Below are 19,555 nucleotides of genomic sequence, written 5' to 3' on the forward strand. Positions count from 1 at the left end.
ACATCTCCATTGTGCGGATCAGGCTGAGGCACCTCGGCTATCTAACCGCCAGTCCCGTCGCGCCCCGTCTAATTGACGTATAGACAGTGTCATATATTGCAATTCGCATCGTCTTCATTTGTGGATCAGCGGTATAATTTTTAATCAGCCGCTAATACACAGGTGTATAAAGGCTCGCCCTATAAATATACGAGAGGTTAAACCATTTATATCAACCGCAGCAATTCACATATCTTTTCAAAATGGTGCACAATTCGTTGAACGATGTTCCACGCAACCTCAAGGAGGGTATTGACTGGTTGATGGCCCTGAAGGGAGCCGATGGTGAGAAAAACTTGAGCGCATTGGGTGCGGCAATCCACAATTTTCTCTCCTACAACCTCTTGAAAAACCCTGAGGAAGCTAAAAAGTTGCCATCCCTCGAAAATGTTAAACTTATTTCCATGGGGTTCATGTGGAAGAAGCAACTTAGGGACCTGTGGCCCGCAAACGAGATGCTCGGGAAATTCATTAAGACTATGTCCCAAAAACCCACCGATTTGGTCAATGCTATAGGCTCCGACCCTGACGAGATCACAGCGAACTTGACTAGATTTGTTGATGGTTGTGAGAAGTTCTTGGATGGTATAAAGAGCACTGCCGATTACGAATCTGCTTACAGCTCAGAAGCGACGTGGGATGCGTCGTGTTCGAAACTTCCGGAAGCCTGCGCAGCTGTCTTCGTGGGTATTGCGCCTATGTTGTACGTAGGCCTAGAGTCTATGAGGGATGCGGGTGAGAACCAATCCATTAAGTGGATGCCTTTTATTAAGAAGAAGAACTTGGGCGAGGTCATGAATGCCATGGGTTACGAAGATCCGGTATGCCGTGAAGGCATGACTGGTCCATATTTGACCACTGCATTGAAAAACGTTAATAGAGATGTATTGGAGATCATCCACGGTCTCTGTGGGTTTGACGTTCTCTACGCGTCGGAAACCCCAGAACCTGTAAAGGCAGACAAACCAGTGGAACCTGTGTCACAATCCACAGAAGTTGAAGAGCCTCTTGTAGCTGAAGAGTCCTTAGATGTTGTGAAAGCAGAGCGATTTGCCGAGTCTGTAGAGGTTGATCAATTTGCAGAAATTAAGGAGCTTGAGCAATTTGCAGGATTTGAGGAGGTTGATCAATTTGCAGAAATTGAGGAGGTTGTGCAGGCTGCACCATTAGCAGAAGCTGAAGAAGTCGAAGAACCTGTAGATGTCGAACCGATTGCAGAGCCCGTGGAGGTTGAGCAGTTTGCGGGAGTTGAGGAACCTGTCATAGCGGAAGAATCTGTGGCGCAGGTAGAAACACAACCATCCGCGAAACCAAAGAAGTCTGGAAAGACTGGAAAAGGCAAAACGGGGAAGAAAGGTAAAAAGGGTGTAAGTGGTAAGAAGGGCAAAAAAGGTAAAAAGGCCGTAGTAGCAAATCAGTAAATGAGTATGATTCGATGTCACGATGTATTGGGCATCATTTAAACTCTTACGAGCCATTTACAGCTTGTGACATGTAATTATGGCCACTTTTATGTATACATCATTCAACCACAATACAGCTTCAATCGATTAAGGCCGCACAGTGCTTGACATCTCTTGGGTGCTGTGTGAAACGAAATCTTACGCGTTGGTTTTCAACGTCACACAACGTTGACCGTACACTCGACGGGCATTGTGTGGAGAAGTGCATTTTAAAATTCACTCAATACACTAATTTAGGTACTCTCATCTGCACGATCAATTTGTGTTGCTTAGGCGATGTTCTTCACGACCTTTGCAGAGCTCCAGCTCGGTGCAACCCATATAGTAGATGTAGATGATATCGCTCAACAACGCGACCTTTGATCTTACGAACTCTCCTAAATGTGTCTTGCGTGAGCATGTGAAGGTGTTTAGGTGCAGTTTAAAAGTTTACTTTGTGCTTTTGTTTACCTTTTGATTCGCTAGCGCAATCCCCTGAAAGGCGGTCCGTATGGCAGTTCACAGAAGTTATACGAACTACGCCCGGCAACAGCACTCAATAGCCGTGGCCTGTAACAGCAGGGAGACTATCCTAATTAAACAGCGCATAGCCCCAGTGCCGTGGACACATATCGCACTACGAAATTACAATTGTTTACTATTATTATGTTATCTCATCTTATTGTGTGCTATGTGGATACGTGCCTTGGGCCGGTTTTCGTGTTTGCGGGGCTAACGCCTCACGCTGAAACCGGTTGCGGGATCCACGTCGGTTTGTTGCCGATCGTCACTGGTGCCATCCATGCGAGCATCCATCCAGTTTGGGCTTGAGGGTCTGCTAGAGTCGTACTCTTACCTTTGTTTCACGTCACTCTTCGCAACGTATGAGTTTGTTGCTCTAACATCGCGTTGGATGTGGGAATTTATGCGATCGGAGATGCCAAGAGCTAGTAGATGCATATTATACTGTCGCTCCACAATCCATTTCCACGTCACAACATTTGGTACAACCATGGGCATCGTCTTATCCTTTAAAAGGTATTGGCACCTTTCACGTTCCTATGACATCTTCTCCACCACGTTATGTGCACTGTCTATCGCCATATGGATAATGGTGATAACTTGGCCATGGTAATGTATCGCCAATGATGGGTGTCTTGTTGAGGAGAATTTTCTCGGGAAGTGCAACGATGCCTCGTAATAATTTTAGTGTTATAGTGTTCATCTAAAATTTTATCAATAGTAGAACGCTATTGTTGCTGTCCACTATAGTGACTTCAATTTTTTGTCCTGTTTATTTTTTTTTTAAATTCTTCGGTAACAAGCCAGCTAGCTGGGCAGATGGGATCTTCACTGCCATTGCTTTAAAAAATTACTGGCTCTACTTATTAGTTGATGCATGTATTCATGCGTTATAAGTTGGTTGAAGGTCATTTTTACTCAAGATTATTTTTGTCTGTCGTCGGACGCAAAATATAACCATGGCGAAGTTTATAGGAGCCCCGTTGGCAATTTGCGCTATAATTCTGCAGTTTATTGGATTCATAAGCGCAATGGAATATGACTTCACAGATAATATGAGCTCTTTGTATACCAATGCCCTAGTTGCATTCCACATAAATATGGATGACCTTGGGATTGCAACGCTGGCATGCCCACGCCACGTCAACGGTACTGAGTATGTATGGCATCCCCAACCAACCGCTGATCATAACTTTAGTCTAGATACATATGTGATTAAAGATGGCGAGTTTCACTCGGTCCCTTTGTCGACGGTAGTGATTAAGGAAGCACGACGCTTACATTTTTGGAAAGCGTCAAAGCCGTCGCAAACAAACTTGCATTGCTACCTAGGGAATGACAGTATATACGCCATTACCGAAAACCGTTTAGTGTTCATTTGTGGTCCAAGGGATTTGGTCTTGACAGATGCGCTTCAAGCCCGACTTGCTCGCCTACGGGAGATTTATGAAAGAGAAGTATATTTATGGGATCAACCCACGCCATTGGTTGAAGAAATAGCCAAAATAGGGAAGAGCTTGGGTGTGGTGTTCTTGCACAGAAACCGACAGCACAAACTTCTGCAGGGCTGCGGAAGCCGCCCCTCGAAACTCTTTGCTCCAGATGATGACGTGGCTGTAGACCCCATCACGAACACACGATCGTGTGTGGTAGATCCGGTGTCGGAATCGCCCATCGGTTTTATTTGTCAAGGGCGTATTGAACCTGATGATTGCATGAGGTATCTCTTGGACAGTACGGGCAGAGTCGTGACTGCTCCTACACCACATTTATATAGGAATTTGGATAATCGTGGAAAATGGGTTATCGCGCAATATTTTAATGGCGTAGCATTACCCCGTTTCAACGGCGAATGCCGATGCATAGATCCTGGGACTGGTCACGTCAAGGCAAGAATGGAGATTCGTTGGAAAACTGAATACGTTTGTGACATAACCAGCATGATTGCCCGTAACAGGTTCAATCCTATTCGTGGGCCGTGGTGTTCAGTGATGCTACATCCGGGTGCTACGTTGACCATAAAGTTGCCAAAACAGACAGTCAAGTCGACTCCTACTAACGAGGAATTCGAAGAAGACGGCGATGTTGACGAGGATGCTTTGTCAGTCCCATTCTCGCAACTGCCATCTATTCATGAATACGAAACTGAATTTAAGCCAGACGTATCGTTGATAATACGCCAAAGACAAACAATTCATGACTTCGATCTTTACGACGAAATCTTAATTTACGAAGCATTTACTGGTAACGTGCTCGAGGTAGATGTTTCACAAATGGAGAGAGGTGAGGTGAAGCTGAAGTACCGTGTAGACAGACCTCTGGCATTACGAAGTGGGGGCAACTCGTTCTTATATCATTGGACGTTCTTATCTAGGAACGAAAATGTTCTCGAAAAAATACGCGCTGTGGTGAACGTCTCATTTGCGCCTACTTATCTCTACAATATTATTGGTTGTGACAGATGGAGACCAAGTATGTTTGATCCGGCAAATGATATTGACTCTCTTACAATTAAGGACATGGGGAATGGTATAGGAGAAACATATGAATGGCTGTTAGATGTCAGGAGTGGCGAGGAGCAAGCCGGCATCCGATGCGGGCCCAATGAGGAGCTGTTTCCAGACAATTGCGAGTCCACAGGATACGATCTTTCGTCCAATCAGATTGCGCCATTTCCTACAGCTGTGCGCAATGCCACACTTTACCCAGTTCGAGGATTTCAGGTATTAGCCATGAGCTTCCAAAATGTCCCCGTCAGTCACGCTTGCAGTTGTGTTGATGAACATGGACACGAGACATCCAGACTTATTTTGAGATCCAACCGTGGTGAAGTGTATATGTACACAGTACGTCGTGAAGAGGCATACCAAAGGTTGCTACCTTACTCATTACTACCCTTGACTGAGGTGGCATATATATACGCCAATATCACTCCTATGTTAAATTAAGTTATCTCATCTTATAGTGTGCTATGTGGCTACGTGCCTAGGGCCGGTTTTCGTGTTTGCGGGGCTAACGCCTCACGCTGAAACCGGTTGCGGGATCCACGCCGGTCCATTGCCGGACGTCACTGGTGCCATCCATGCGGGCATCCATCCAGTTTGGGCTTGAGGGTCTTCTACGGAATCGTAGTCTTCTTTCGGCTTCATATCCCTCATCACTATTTTATGTGTTTCTTGGATCACTACCCTTTGTATGTGGGCTTCCATGCGATCCGATATGCCCAGGTCCCGTCTGTACTTGCTGTGCTCCTTTGTCACTATTCCCTCCCACGTCATAACGTAGGGGATAACCCTGATCTTGGTGTGCTGGTTAAACTGTCGCGCCTTGAGGTCCTCAATAAGGTCTTCATACTTCTGCTTCTTGAACTTCTCCGTATCCACTAGGTTGTCTTGATTGGTGATTCCTATCTCCACGATGGTTATGGTGTTCCTCCGCCGATCCGCCAGGATGATGTCTGGCCTGTTGTATTCCTTAGTCTTCTGAGTCTTGACCGTCTTGTCGTACGCGATCCATCCGTATTTTCCATGTACTTCACTCTCGATCTTGTGGGCGTCTATCTTCTCCTTGGGTAGTCCTATTTGCCTCCCGAGTACTGAGTGGACCCGTTTTGCTACCTCGTTGTGCCTCTTCGTATATTCTAGGTGTAGTAGTTTCTGGCACTTCGTCGCGAGGTGATCCACGTTCTTGCCGTTGTTGCATCTTGTGCATTTCTTGGACGAAGACATCCATTGCAGATTCCTATCCTGGACTTCCGCTACGTTCGCTTCTTCTTCCGGAGTGAGTATTCCACACGTCAGGTACAAGGACGACGCCTCAATGTCCAGCTTGGGGTCCTCACGCTTGGCATACAGAACCTTATGAGTTGATTTTACGTGCATTCTGTTGTACAGCCATTTGTTTTGGGCCACCCTGAGGTCCCTGAGGCTCTTGTCCGTAGTGTCCTCCATTCCGAATTCCATTCCATATCTTCCTTCCAGGTGCATCTTGATGTGAGATATGTGCGCGTATGTGTCGCGAAAATGCTGCATGATCGCAGCTCTCCTGGTTGACGTCACCTCGTCTGCTGAAAGCGTCAACCACAGTCGTAGCAGCATGGCTTCCGCTCTAAATACCATGCTGTGGAGCCCTCTCCCCATCTCTTTCCGGGGGAGGTAGAGCCTCTGTGTGTTCGCCCACTTCTTGTGTCCGTGCTTCGCGTTAATTATTCTCCGTACTGCCAGGTCGATCTTGTCGAAATGCGTGATGTCCATGGGGATCACGCCGATGTAGTAGTTGATGACGCTGAGGGCGTACTGGTTGATGGCCATCGAGAGGTTTTTCCCCGACAGCTTTGACGCAGCCAGTAGCTCCGTTCTCCTGCATATCTCCTGTAGTATTATGTCGAACATTCCGTCGCTTGTCAGTGAGTTTGAAGTCTCTGTGACTCCCAAGTACTTGTACGTTTCCGGGCCTTCCATCTGCTTGGCGATGCTGGCGCACGCCTCCGTGTTGGTTGCCGACTTGTCGCGGTTGATCCTGAGTCCTATGTCGTTGAAGAACTTCTCCACTTCTCGGCCCATTCCTCTCATCGTACTTTCCTCGTGGGCGAAGAACTTGAGGTCGTCAATATAGAGAAAGTGGTTTGTGGCGAATATCCTGCCGCCGGTCACGCTTAACTCCACCTTGGGGAAGATGCGAGTCAGGTGCCTGCTCAGCGGGTCCAAGCACAGCACGAAGAGAAGGGGCGATAGGCTGTCGCCTTGGAGAATGCCCCTCTCCACTTTCTTGTGCATGATTGTGTTCTTGTTCCACCGTATCTCTATATTCCACCTCTTGATCGTCTGCTTGATGAAGTTTGATAACCACCCTGGTAGGTTAAGGTTGTCGATAACCCTTGCCAGGTACGCGTGGTCGATTGAGTCGTACGCCTTCATGACGTCGACCCACGTTGCAAGTAACTTCCCCTTGTGCTTCTCGTTGAGCGCGATGTTCGCTAACGCGTGCTCCTTTGCACCCTGTACGTTGCTCCTCGTGCCCATCTGGTTCTCGGACCGTAGTCCCCTGCCATCGACTTCTCGCTTAAGCGTCTCCGTTGCACAGCGGGTAGTTAGCTTGTATAGGTTGGACATGCATGTGATAGGCCTGTACTGTGCGGCGGACTTTGGTTTCTTGTTCTTCGGTAGTAGGTACGTGATCCCACAGTAGAACCAGTCGTCCTGCACTTTGCCTTGCTGGCATGCCTCCTCTACTAGCCTGTAAATGACTCTGTGAAGGGACGTGAGCCATTTAATGTAGTAGTTGTAGATCCCATCCGCACCGGGCGACTTCCAGTCTCGCAATTTCTTGACGATCGTGACGAATTCCTCGTATGTGGGAAAGCCTGCCTTGTTCTCTGCCGGTGGTCTTTCGACCAGATATCCTTCACCGTTGTGCGGTGCGTTTGGCTTCACCCACATTTGCGCCCAGTACTCTATCATCATCCCCTCGTTTATCGCCGACTCGTCCGCGTCCTGCTTGTTCTCCAGTGTCCTGTAGAAGTGTCCCGTGTAGAGCTCGAACATGCGGTTGTCGTTGTACAACTCCTTCTTGAACTTGGCGTTCTTGAGTTTGTCCTGCTCCTTTTGGAGCTCCTCTTGAGTCCTGCTGATCACGTATGACAGTTCCTGCGGCTTGTCCGCGATCATGTTGTACTTGTCCATTTGGCGATAAACGCGTTTCCTATCCTCCTTCTCCAGGGGGACCTTCTGCTTGTATTTCAGAAGTAATGCTCCTATCTCCTCCAGCTCCTTGATCCTCCTCTCAGCTGCCTCCTTCTTTCCCGAGGACGACGATGGTTTTGCGCTGTACTTGTCGTAGCAGTCCTGTGCCGTTTGATACAAGATGGCTAGCATCCCCATGTCAGTGACTGGGTTGTGCTTCACGTAGTTGTGGACCACTAGATCCAGCGACCTTATCGCCGTGAAGTCGAGGGAGTCCATGGTGTGTCTTTTGTTCTTTACTGTCCTAATCACACCAGGCTCCCTCAACCTCTGTGCCATGATCCGGTCGAAATCCTCCTGCAGGGCGTTGTATGAGTCGACGTCGTGCAGCGATGCTATTTCTCCAACGTCCGTCGGTTGGCTCCGCGCTGCTTTGGCGACTACCTGTCTTGCCATCTGCTCCACCTCCTTGTGGGTCTTGTGGAATTCGAAATGCTCGTTGGCATATTCCGCGAGGACTTTCCATCCTCCTCGTGGCATCCTCTGATACTTCGTCACTACTGCCTTGTAGACGTCCGGTACCCAATGACACCATGGTCCATCGATCTGACGCATGACACAGTGCAGGAACTGTAACTTGGCATTCAGCCTAGCGTAGTTCGGCGGCATTTGTGGCGTGTTCCCGGCCCGTTCAGCCTGCGGGGCGTGCCCTTCGGGTGCCCTCGGCAACGCAGCCGTCTCAGTGAGCGCCACCTCACTGGCGGTGCCCGGTGCTATACTGTTGTTTGATTCTCTCACAGGCCCGACTTGCTCAGGTTCCTCTTCGTCCACGTCCATAAAGTCATCCGACGATATGGAATACACGGTCGGAGAGCGGCAGCCACCGTTTCCGACAACCTCCCCTGCCGGTGGCTGCAGGGTAGACAGTGTCTGCACACACACGGGTGCGCGTTCCGAGGAACTCGGCCCGGCGTTGCAAACCACGACAGGCGGCGTTTGAGCCGTGTTTCCTGTCTTTTTGGCCTTCCGGTTGTTACCCTTTTGGCCCTGGGGACCGCCGTTCCGCGCTTTGTTTCCAGCGCCCTTCACAGCCGGAGTGGTTCCGGGCTGGTGTCGTTTCCGGCTTGCCTGCGGGATTGGCCGGCTTTCGCCGCCACGGCCGGCCCCCTTCGAATTTGTGGGTTTACCTTTAGGGCCCTGAACACCGCTTTGTACCGGTTTTCTGGATTCATGCCGCCTTTCGGGTTGCCGACACTCTCGGCGCCCCACGGTGGCAAGCGGAGCATCGATGTCCATCCCATCGGGGACGTCCACGTCAATAACCATGAGGTCTCCGTCCTCATCGATTTGACTGCTCAGCTGCACTTCTTGTGAGCTCTCCATTGGTACCTTGTTCGTCTATCCAGCGCGCCTGTGTGGCCGCCTTTCGCCTCGCGATGTTGCCGCTTTAATTCCGCACTTTTGGCCTTCAATACACCCCCCAGTGACATCGGAAAAATTTCCTTTCTGTGATAAACCCGAGAAAACACGTTTCTCAAAGTTTCCCCCAAAATCACAGAAGATTCCAACTCCCCCCAATATCACTCCTATGCGGTCAATAATGCTACACAGCATACCACATAGACCGCTGAAACTACATTCGGGCACAGAATTCTCCATGCGGTGTGTTCTGGATCACACGTTGTACAACGGTGGGAATGACGGTGGCGCAACACCTACCTGGTTCCCATATTATCCTGGTTACTACCATTACAAAGTAGATACGACCGTAGAAGGAGATATGCTAATTCCAATGCGAAACGAAGGAAGAATCGCTGGCACAAAATGTGGATTAGACATCATTATGCCAGAATCTACGGACGAACATTGTGATTTGATGATCAAATCCAATAGCGGCGCAATTTTGGTATCCAGGGATCCAGATCACTCGGAGTACGTGCCAATGACATTCGTTTGCGGTAAGGAGTTTTCAGAATCAGATTTTGATCAAAGCATCAATGACGCATATGCAGCTGCCATTACCCTGGCTTTAACGCCGTTGGAGGAATACACGTGGAACGTAGTTCAAATTGACGTAGAGATGACGGACCCATACATGCAAGGGTGCGGAATTACTGAGTCAAGAGATACGTTATTCAAGCCCGAGACACCCAACATATATGACGCTGACGGAAGAGAAATCGGTTGCAAAATCGACATTCAGACCGCTAAGGAAGCAGCATTCTACTGCCCGGCTCCTTACATCCTCGACCCACCCAATTGCTTCGACCAGGTCTACGTCAACGGTGAAGTGAAGGACCTAAGCGAGGTCAGCTATTCGTTGGTAGCTTCTCGAACTAATCACTTTGTCACGCTGAAGGTCGACTGCAGAGTCGTAGGAGCTGGAGAAATGCTGCGCCAGACCCCGCCGTTGGAGTGTCGCTGTGTGACCATCAAGGGTGTCGTTCTCTCAACCATCCAGATTGAAAACTACTACGCCTAGTAATACTTAACTTACATTTCGTAACCCATTTGGCGAATAGACACTTTAATTGTCATACTTCACGTTGGTCGATCTGCTGGTTTGTGTATTAAGTGGTATCAGGTTTTTGTTGAAATTACTGTAGTTGCATATCCAATAGCACGTTTTAGTCTTTATAACTTCTGTGTAAAACATAATGCCTGGTTAGTAGATTGAAATGAAAATACGTCTCACTTCTTCGTTATACACTTTCTCCTGTATACATTGGGAAGGTGGGCTGCTACCGTTTCCCTGTATGGTCACAATTCCAAAAACTGACAACGTCCTTAATACGTAGCAATGAGTAATACGTGGTGCTTAGCGACGGACGACACTTATTTCACCAATGTTGATGAGCGACCACCATTCGGTGTTTGGCCGTGTCGAACAATGGGTTGCGAAACACACGCCTACTGCCTTAATTCATCGTCAGATGCTCACTATAGACTCTATGTGATGTTATGTAATGTTGCAGTAAGTCACATTGGTAAATGCAAATTGCGACTGTATAGGTGCTGCCCAACTCAGTGACAGCCCACAGAATGATGGGATGGGCAACAACAAAATCTCGAAATTTTTATATTGAGATGTTGACCAGTAACACGATGGCAAATATGTTGCGAAGTGGTGAGTCGCCGAAGCAGTTGAACAGCGTTCGGGAAATCTCAGTTCGACAGGCGGTTAGACACCATCACGGTTGGGATTTGAAGTTCAGTGTAACATTGAGTGATACAGTATTAACAGCAAAACGTTATGTGAGACGCTATGGATAGTGTTGCCATCATTTCTAAGTTGAGAACACTAAATAGCCTACTGAAACGCGACGCCGTATTTTGGTAGCATAACATGCGTGCCGGATGACAGGTGGGGCCAATAATCCAGCAGCATCGCAATCATTTTAGTGATCCATCACGAATGCAACAAAGGCAGTTATTAATATAGCTATCCCATTCTTTTTGGGGTCTAAGAACCTGCAATACATTTGCTCAGGTATATGTGAGGCAAGGTAAGCAGCCTACATATACCCCCCCTACGGGACTGGTATCTCTGTACTGCATGACACGCGGTTGTAGTATGGCTTCCGGCATACGGATGTCGGTGGTCTAACCCTGCGGGAACGGGTTGGCGGTTACAGCGGTAAGGGCACGTGTTTCACGTCTGCAGGTTGAGGGGACTGGGCGCGGCAGTGGTACGTGCTGCAGTTGGTGAGTGTTTGCATAGGTGATTGATATGTTTGCAGGTTGAGGGGAGTGGGAGCGGCAGTGGTACGTGTTGCAGTTGGTGAGTGCGTTGCTAGGTGATTGATATGTTTGCAGGTTGAGGGGAGTGGGAGGGGAGCGGGAAGATGTCGAGATTAGGGTGTAACTGTGGTTCGCCATGTAGAGGCAGTTGTACGTGTTGCTCGTGGTGTTGTACGAAGTGTCAAGGCACAATGTGCAATGCGTGCAAAGATCTCCGATCAGATTCCAGCACTTGCTATCGTGAAGGTTGTGGAAAATGTGACTATACCAGTTTGTGGACATGTGACTGTGATTGTTGTCGAAATAAGTTCATCAGCATCGTCATCACTCTTATCATCCTCCTCTTCATTCTCATCGCCGTATGCGTCATGACCATCTTCCGCATTCGGCCCTTACACAAGGTCCGTGATTTCTGCTCCCGCAAAATGGACGGTTTCCGTAGCGCTATTTAGCCAACTTTTACGAATTATACTATCGCACTTATCTCAATATATTGTGGTCCGACAGTAGATTGTTCGCCTAATGAATTATTATTAAATCTTTCATACTCATACATTGTAGGTGTCCACCGAGACCTTTGCGAGATCTGTCGAGACAGCGTAGGATGTGCATTGGCAAAGTTAACGGGACTAACCAACGTGGCGGGTTAGACGTCATATTCGGACGTCTGGGCACGCTCCGCATTCGCCTGTACGAAACGCCGTGCTTCCACGTCGAATCTCATGACTACCTTTATGTTGTTTGTCACGTTAATAATGCCTCTACTCACTACCTTGGTGTTCAACTCTACCCCGGCGGCACAGAGCAGCCCACCTGACAGCAAACACTTACCATAGCACGTAACGTTTAACCAAATGTCTCTCTTTACTGCTCCATCTGCATCCACAATCCTTGTTGACAACGCCCCTCTCCAATCATGCTCCACCCCCTCACTCTAGCATGGCTGCCTGGGCTTGTCGCCTTCCCTCCCTAGGTGAGTGGTATGTCTATAGGATTCGTGTGATGGTCCACGGATTTTGCAAAGCGATATGGATGTGCCATTGTTTCATTACGATGCTTAGTGTGGTCACGCTGCGTCTTACTTCGTAGCCCTTTCACCGAGCACACTTAGTTGTCTGCCATGCTGTATTAAGCGGCGTCACCTTAGAGGTGTGATCACTGTAGTGTTTCCCAGTTCACATAGTCCTGGAGGCTAGTGGTGAAGTTTTGTAAGGGTGGGTTAGTGGGTGACTGGAAGTGGATAGGATGGCGGCTAAGGGTAGCGTTCCTGATTTCAAGACTCTCAAAGAGTGCTTGGAGTTCTTGCAGTGGCTGCATAGTGACAAGAATATGCAATACCGGGTGACACGTCGCCTGAAAAAGCTGCTCGAAAAGAAATATGCAAAAGTTAATGAACAGCAAATTGACACAGCGTTGTCTACTTTCCTTACAATAGTATCAAAATTTTATACGAAATTATGCCAAAAAGCAGGACATGGCAAAAACATGCCTGATAAAGCTAGAGATGCCTTCTATGCTCTCCTGCAGTGTATTCCCAAATTTCTCTCCGTTATGTACTATCTACGGTACAATGTTGACTCGAACTTTGCTGGGGTGGGAGGAGGGAGGTGGGCGAAACAACAGGTTGGGACGCTAGCACTGTACGCTAGACTTGGTTCACAGATGGTTGAACGGATGAAATCTACAGCCAGTGACATTGAAAAGTATCTAATTGAGAAAGGGAACTCAAATTTCGGTGTCATTCCTGGAGGATTCGATCCAAGCGATTTGAAGCAAATTGGTGATAGAGATAGCTATTCTGAGGGTTCTATTATGCTACATGACCTTATAAACATCTGCGATAAAAAAGATGGGCAATTATTTCGTGACGTGTTCGTAACGTCGGTGTTGTCTAAGAATTCCGGAGTTGACGTCTCGAACATCGCCAACGCTCTTAGGATGGTAGAAGACTTCTGTGGAATATTTGAAAACGTGGAGAAAGACGATTTCACAAGTCACGTACAATCGAGGGGTCAATGTATTAATTGGCAAACATTGAAAGACCACTGTACCAAACTTAAAGAGACTCTTGGTAAAATGTTCAAGCAAGGAGTTTTTTCTTTCACAGGGTATGGGCGTACATATGGATTTCTTGACAAAAAAAATATTGCTAAAAAGATGGCGAATTGGTTCAGAGCAAATTTAGATGAGGTGAGAATAAATTTGGCGAGAATTACGCCTTTTGACAGTAAGCAATATAATCTGAAGACACGTAACAAAAAGCTTCCACAATATTATGCCGGACTTGGTGCACATCTCGCCAAATATCTTTTCCCCTACGGATTCACCTTCGAGGGGAGATCATTTAAAACGGGTACCACTCCGTATGAGGATTTGAAAAAGCATTGGGATGCGGTCATCGGCGACCTTAAGAAAGATGACGGCGGTTTGGCCACACTTAAGAAGATTCTAGATGGGAATCAGTGCGCAAATGGACAAAAGCAGAGGGAACCTACACCTAAGTCTAAACCTAAGCCTGGGCCTGAGCCTGAGCCCGAGCCTGAGCCTGAGCCTGGGCCTGAGCTCGAGCCTGAGGATGAGGATGACCTCGCCGATGACGATGAGGTTGATTCTGATGAAGAATTGATGAAGGAATTATCCGATGAAGAGGATTTGGCTGCTCAAAAAACCGAAGTCACCAAAGCCGAGGCGGCGAAACCCACTGCCACTAAAACCGAGGCGACTAAAACGGAGGCTGCCAAGCCAGTGGTAACCAAAGCCGAGGCCGCAAAGCCTCAAGCTCAAAATGTCGAAAATGCACAGAACCAGGGCAAGAAAGCGGAGGCAACTCCAAATCAAAATAACGGTCAAAGTGAAGAAAAGCCTGGGAGTTCACCAGTTGCGCAGGCGGCAGAACATAAGGATTCAAGTGCTCCATCTCCACGCCCTGCGTCCTCTGGTGCCGATGTTCCCGGTAGTGGTCGGGGCCCGGGTGGCACGGGGTCCACTTCTGACTCTGCTGAACCAGGTAGTGAGGAGTCCCATACAGAAAAAAACAATGCTAGTACTCTAGCACCCACGGGCCACTCTACCGGTTCAAGTGACGGTGGAGATGGCAAGGGTGGAGGTTCAGAAAAAATGTGCTCTGATGGTAGCCCGCCCGTTGAATTGTATCCTTATGGTTTTAAGTACTGCCGCAGAGGTGATAAGGTATGGGATGCGTCTGAACAAAAAAAAATGCATGACGATTGGGATGAAAAAAAACGAAATTACGAGTTAAAATTAGAACGAAACAAGAAGAAAATTGAAGAGAGACTTAGAAGGCAAAAGGAAGCAGAAAATCTTAAAATGGAAGTTGAGGAACGTATAAAGGAGGATGAACGTCAACTCCAACGTGAAGCTATGCTTCCACGCATTGATGTTGTGTATATGCCGCAAGAGTTATCCGAGAATCTGGATGTGGCATATAATACAGCCGCACAAAGACATTTGAATCAATTTGTCTCTCCGATGCCATTCGATATCATCAAGCCAACAAACCGCGATGCAGTGATCGATGATGATCACGGGACAGGTGAAGTGAATGTAAACGGGTCAGTGTTGGATGGTGCATCTGGCACACAATTTGAGGAATTCGAAGGAAAGCCAGTGCAGAATTTTGATGAACAATCGAAACGACAACAGGATTATTATTCGGCAGTGGATATCACAAAATCACCTGGTGTTGAGGGGTATGAAATACCGGATCCGTTTTTTAGTGATAAACGACAGACAGAAATTGATAAAGAATTAGGAAAAAACCAAAAAGATATGGCATCAGAATTGCAATACCAATATTATCAGGGGTTGGGTGACACACAGTCCAAATGGAAGCAATCCATTGTCGACACAGAACAAGCCGAAAAGAAAGAACGGAAAAGACAGATTGATGCCAGAATACAAAATGTCATTGAACGTGTTCGAGAACGGAATGAACGGAAAAATAAGGCAGCCCAGAACCTTGACAAAAAGTACGAACAAACAACAGAAAAAATCTGGAAAACTCAACAGCAGCAAAACCTGGATTACATAGAAGAAAACGTGAAAGATGATGATGCAAAAAAAAGATTGCAACAAAAACGTTTGCGGCATCAAAAGAAATTAGAGCAGCAAAACATTAGTTCAGACACCCCATCATCTACTGACTCCACCCTTCCAAGTCAGCCCAGCCGGCCTGCTCCCGCACCTTCCGGTCAGATCCCGTTTTCTTCTCAGCCGCCCAGTGGCATCCCTGCTAACCAGAGTCCGCAGTATGTTCCACAGGAGAGAAGTTCCAGGGAGCGAGTTGGGGATATTGAGCCTTTCGATCTGCCTATGATATCTGTTGGAGGCAGTGCGGTCCCTGATTTCGAACATGAAGAGAAGGAAGCTAAATTGAAAAAACTTTCTTTAGCCAAACAAACAACAGAAAAATGGGACTGGGATGCGAAACAGGCAGAGCTTTATAAACAGATGCAGAAAGAGAAAGTTAATTGGAACACACAAGTAAGGGAATATAGAGATAATTTACATAGACAGAGTCACGAGACATCGAGAACGCCTTTCTTATCTCGGAAATCATCAGTACCGATTGTTCAGAACGTCGATATTCTCGTCCCACCTATCACAGCTCGGAATATCTCCGGTGCTGCAATCGAAATTCCGGCTGTTCAACTCGATGGGGATAGTGCTTTGACAGCTGCTGCCATACAGCAACCCACAGGCCACAGCATTCCTGATTCCAAAATTAACTTTCGCAAGTCACCTTTTACGCCATCATCGAAGCCTACTGGACGTGATGATTCTCTGACCCAATCACCACACACTGTCACATTTGACGATAATATCATGTTGAGCATGACAGGTGCATCTGGCCAACCGGTTGTCGGTGTCAACGGAAAAGTGGACACATCACAGATTCCGAGTGACATAAGGGTTAATGCGGGAGACCGATACCATCTAGAAGGACAAGAAGTACAGGACGATAAGTTAATTAAACGGCAGGAGCGGAATATTCAAAATCTGCAGAATGCTCAGATGCAAATCGATTCTGAAAATAAACAACGCGAACGTAAACTGCAGGCGTTAAAAGAAAAATCGAAACACATAAACGAAGAACAAAGGGAACTTATGGAAGCTGCAAAATCAGACGCTGATCGCATACGTGCATTCAAGGATTCACAGTTTGACATTTCTAGTGCCCCTCTACGTGTTGATGAAATGCAATTTGACATCCAAATAGACGTCCCAAAACGTCCACTACAGGATTCGTCATATGACATAGACCTAGATGACCCTTACGCCAACACGGCCGATATCCTTAAAGACGAGTTGAAGCCTTCAGACGACAAAGGCTTCTCCGGTTTGCCTAACACTAATTTCAATCTGGACTTTGCGCCAGAACGTGCCGGCCCTATGGACTATGAAGATCCCGGGATGCCACGTGACCCGGCAAGGAAGACAGATGAACGTGTAATTAACCCATTTCACACAGATGAATGCCAAAACCCCTGGTCTGTTGACACTTCATCCACCTCTCCCACTTCACTCCCCTCCCCAGTCCCAACCTCAGACAATATGCCTCCGCCCAAAACCGTGAGGGAAATGCTCTACTGGTTTGTCGGCTTGAATACACAAGGGTATATCGGATTGATTAGTGAGCATGTCAAAGGCCTTTTGAAGGGTTATAACACAGATGCGCTCGAGGTCACCGGGGATCCCCAGCAGCTGACCTCTTCCCATGTCACCACCAAACTGACCGAGGCGTGTCTATACTCAGCCACCGTTATCTACAAAATAAAGCATAACAATGATTTCAAAGCGTTTTCCACTTTTGACTTCAAATCAGAGTATAGTCAGCTGCATTATTCCCCCGACCCCGCCGGTCTCCTCTGCCAGCTGCGGGACTACGTGTACGCCTGCCACTACCAGTTGGAGTTCCTCAAGTCTCAGTGTAGCCGGTATGAATCTCATGGTGGTTGGAAAAATTATGATTATGGAAATGCTGTTTCCCCCTCTGACTCTCCCCTCCATTCCTTCCTGACCGACGGCTGGGACTCCGACTTCGACACACACCCCTTCGACCCGTGTAACCTGTGCCACAAGAGCAGAGTCAGGATGGGATTCAAGATAGAAGATTTGCCTGAGAAGCAACATGATGGAACCATCCTTTCCTCCATCCTGTCTCCCAGCTGCGGCGGTAGTGATCCCCTGCTGACCCTGTCCTCGTACCTCAACTGCATCACCAGGCGGACGCCGCGCACAACCGGGGAGCTTGTATCGTACTTCCACAATTTTGGTAATGAACTTCACGGGTATGCTTTAAAGGCACTTTCTTCACTAGGCACTGCCATCACCAAGTCACATGCCGACTGCCCTGACTGGGACTGTCTTGGTGCCTCCGACCTCCAAGCTGTCAGTGGCCTCCGAGGCTCCGAGGCTCTCAACATGATCTCCAATAACAACCACGACAACGAGCATCCCCGTACCCTTTCCACACTGGTCGGCTGCGGCAGTGACCCTGCCAACTGCCATCCACGTATGTCTCCCATCACCTACCGGGCCTACGCCCTGTACTCCCAGAGCTTCGCCCACACCTACCTCAGCTGGACGGTATACCTTCCGGACAGACTGCTTGAGTCACTTCAAAAATTGCACTACGATTTGCAAAAACATCTTGGCAGCGGCAAGTGCACATCCCTCTACCTGTGTCCCGTTGCGCTGCCCCTCCTCTACACTCACGGGTTCACGCCGCCGGAGGTGGGATCGCAGGTGTCGCTCAAGTGCTCTGATGTTATAACTAAGCTTAAAGATATTGTGAACGGTAGGCCTATCGCATCACTCATGACTGCCATGGACGAGTTCCTCTACGGCATCCGGGAGCCATTCATCTTCACCCTCGTCGCGATGTGGTCTCTCGCATTCCTCATCTTCGCCAATGCGATGTTGTACCGCCTGGACATACTCCACATCCGATCACACCTCATCCGCTCCAAGGCCTCGCACCGCATCGACGTCAAGGCCCTACTCACGAAAGGCCGGAAGATGATGTCCCTGTACGATGCGCATTCTATCTGCCAGGATGTATTCGTATTTGTTATATTTTACAGGCGTAGTCATATCTTAGTATATGATGGGTGGCAGTGCACTACAATGGTAATTGGGTGCATTAGGTCATGGTCCGCAGTGCCATGGTATGTAGAAAAACTCATCAAGCATCTCTAACTGCATAGTACGACCAAAAGTTATATGTAGTGCTGCTAATGGCTACGTGTATTACAAACGTGTTAATTATTGGACGAGACAATCACATTAATACCGGATGTGACCTGGACACAGTGGGACTATATGGACTGGATGATGCTATGATTTTAGTGGAGTGAAGGCTTGGTACCACGGAATTCGTCGCTCATTCGGCCAAATAAATCGCCAAGGCTAATGTTATTCAGCCTACAGCAAATATAGAGAGTCAAGACAGCGAGAGCGGGAAATAAAAGGAAGCCACCAATGGCGATGGCAGCGCCAGTAGCCACTCGCTTCGCACAAGCACTCTTACAATCGTCTTGACCACAGTAACTGCACTTCGTCATTTTCTACACAACTCACTTGATAACTCTGCACGGAAATGAACAACGCACCTTATACCTCGAACACTCTCAGCCAGCTGACGATTCACAATGACTACATCCCCACCCTTATCTGCCATCCTCTTTTGCTGGGGCAATAGTCAGGCCCAACCATCTAACTCTGATACACCATGACTATCCAATATCACTGCATGTGGTAAGGCGCACGGTAATAATCAAGTAACGCCCCTATCCATTTGACAGAACCAAATGCGCTTGATACTGTTAAATAGCAGTCAATCTTCCGGCAATGTATTTACAGACCTTTTGGATGCTAACAATATCAACCTTCACCCGCGACGTTCCAACTCATCAATTCAGCCCATAATCCATATCGGGACATTCAAACATGCTTGTCCACCTTATAAGGGTTTCACGCCGCATCACAGTTTAATCACGGTATTAAACCGTGTCGCTATACCGTGCATACCTGCTCTGTGCCAAGCCGTCCAGCGGTGTCCAACTAAATGTCAAATTCACTTAGGGTTTAAATACTATCCATTCTATT

At 47.8% G+C, this 19,555-nt stretch overlaps 6 protein-coding genes across 6 annotated transcripts; 4 read left to right on the forward strand and 2 right to left on the reverse strand.

Annotated features, from left to right (window-relative positions):
* Window positions 1-242: 242 nt before the first annotated feature.
* BBBOND_0211910 (hypothetical protein) lies at window positions 243-1,460 on the forward strand (the record flags this gene model as incomplete). The annotated part of the gene is made up of 1 exon (XM_012912781.1): window positions 243-1,460. The coding sequence occupies one exon, from the start codon at window positions 243-245 to the stop codon at window positions 1,458-1,460; it is 1,218 nt and encodes a 405-aa protein (XP_012768235.1).
* Window positions 1,461-2,213: 753 nt separating this feature from the next.
* BBBOND_0211920 (hypothetical protein) lies at window positions 2,214-2,501 on the reverse strand (the record flags this gene model as incomplete). Its single annotated transcript, XM_012912782.1, has 2 exons — window positions 2,214-2,316; window positions 2,338-2,501. 2 exons carry the CDS (start codon window positions 2,499-2,501, stop codon window positions 2,214-2,216), a joined length of 267 nt encoding a protein of 88 aa, XP_012768236.1.
* Window positions 2,502-3,034: 533 nt separating this feature from the next.
* Window positions 3,035-4,951, forward strand: BBBOND_0211930 (hypothetical protein; the record flags this gene model as incomplete). The annotated part of the gene is made up of 1 exon (XM_012912783.1): window positions 3,035-4,951. The coding sequence occupies one exon, from the start codon at window positions 3,035-3,037 to the stop codon at window positions 4,949-4,951; it is 1,917 nt and encodes a 638-aa protein (XP_012768237.1).
* Window positions 4,952-5,023: 72 nt separating this feature from the next.
* BBBOND_0211940 (REVERSE-TRANSCRIPTASE domain containing protein,putative) lies at window positions 5,024-9,067 on the reverse strand (the record flags this gene model as incomplete). Its single annotated transcript, XM_012912784.1, has 1 exon — window positions 5,024-9,067. One exon carries the CDS (start codon window positions 9,065-9,067, stop codon window positions 5,024-5,026), a length of 4,044 nt encoding a protein of 1,347 aa, XP_012768238.1.
* A 217-nt stretch (window positions 9,068-9,284) lies between these two features.
* Window positions 9,285-10,166, forward strand: BBBOND_0211950 (hypothetical protein; the record flags this gene model as incomplete). The annotated part of the gene is made up of 1 exon (XM_012912785.1): window positions 9,285-10,166. One exon carries the CDS (start codon window positions 9,285-9,287, stop codon window positions 10,164-10,166), a length of 882 nt encoding a protein of 293 aa, XP_012768239.1.
* A 2,504-nt stretch (window positions 10,167-12,670) lies between these two features.
* BBBOND_0211960 (hypothetical protein) lies at window positions 12,671-18,646 on the forward strand (the record flags this gene model as incomplete). The annotated part of the gene is made up of 1 exon (XM_012912786.1): window positions 12,671-18,646. The coding sequence occupies one exon, from the start codon at window positions 12,671-12,673 to the stop codon at window positions 18,644-18,646; it is 5,976 nt and encodes a 1,991-aa protein (XP_012768240.1).
* Window positions 18,647-19,555: the final 909 nt, after the last annotated feature.

This window comes from Babesia bigemina, assembly GCF_000981445.1.
Source record: "Babesia bigemina genome assembly Bbig001, chromosome : II".
NCBI lineage: Eukaryota > Apicomplexa > Aconoidasida > Piroplasmida > Babesiidae > Babesia > Babesia bigemina.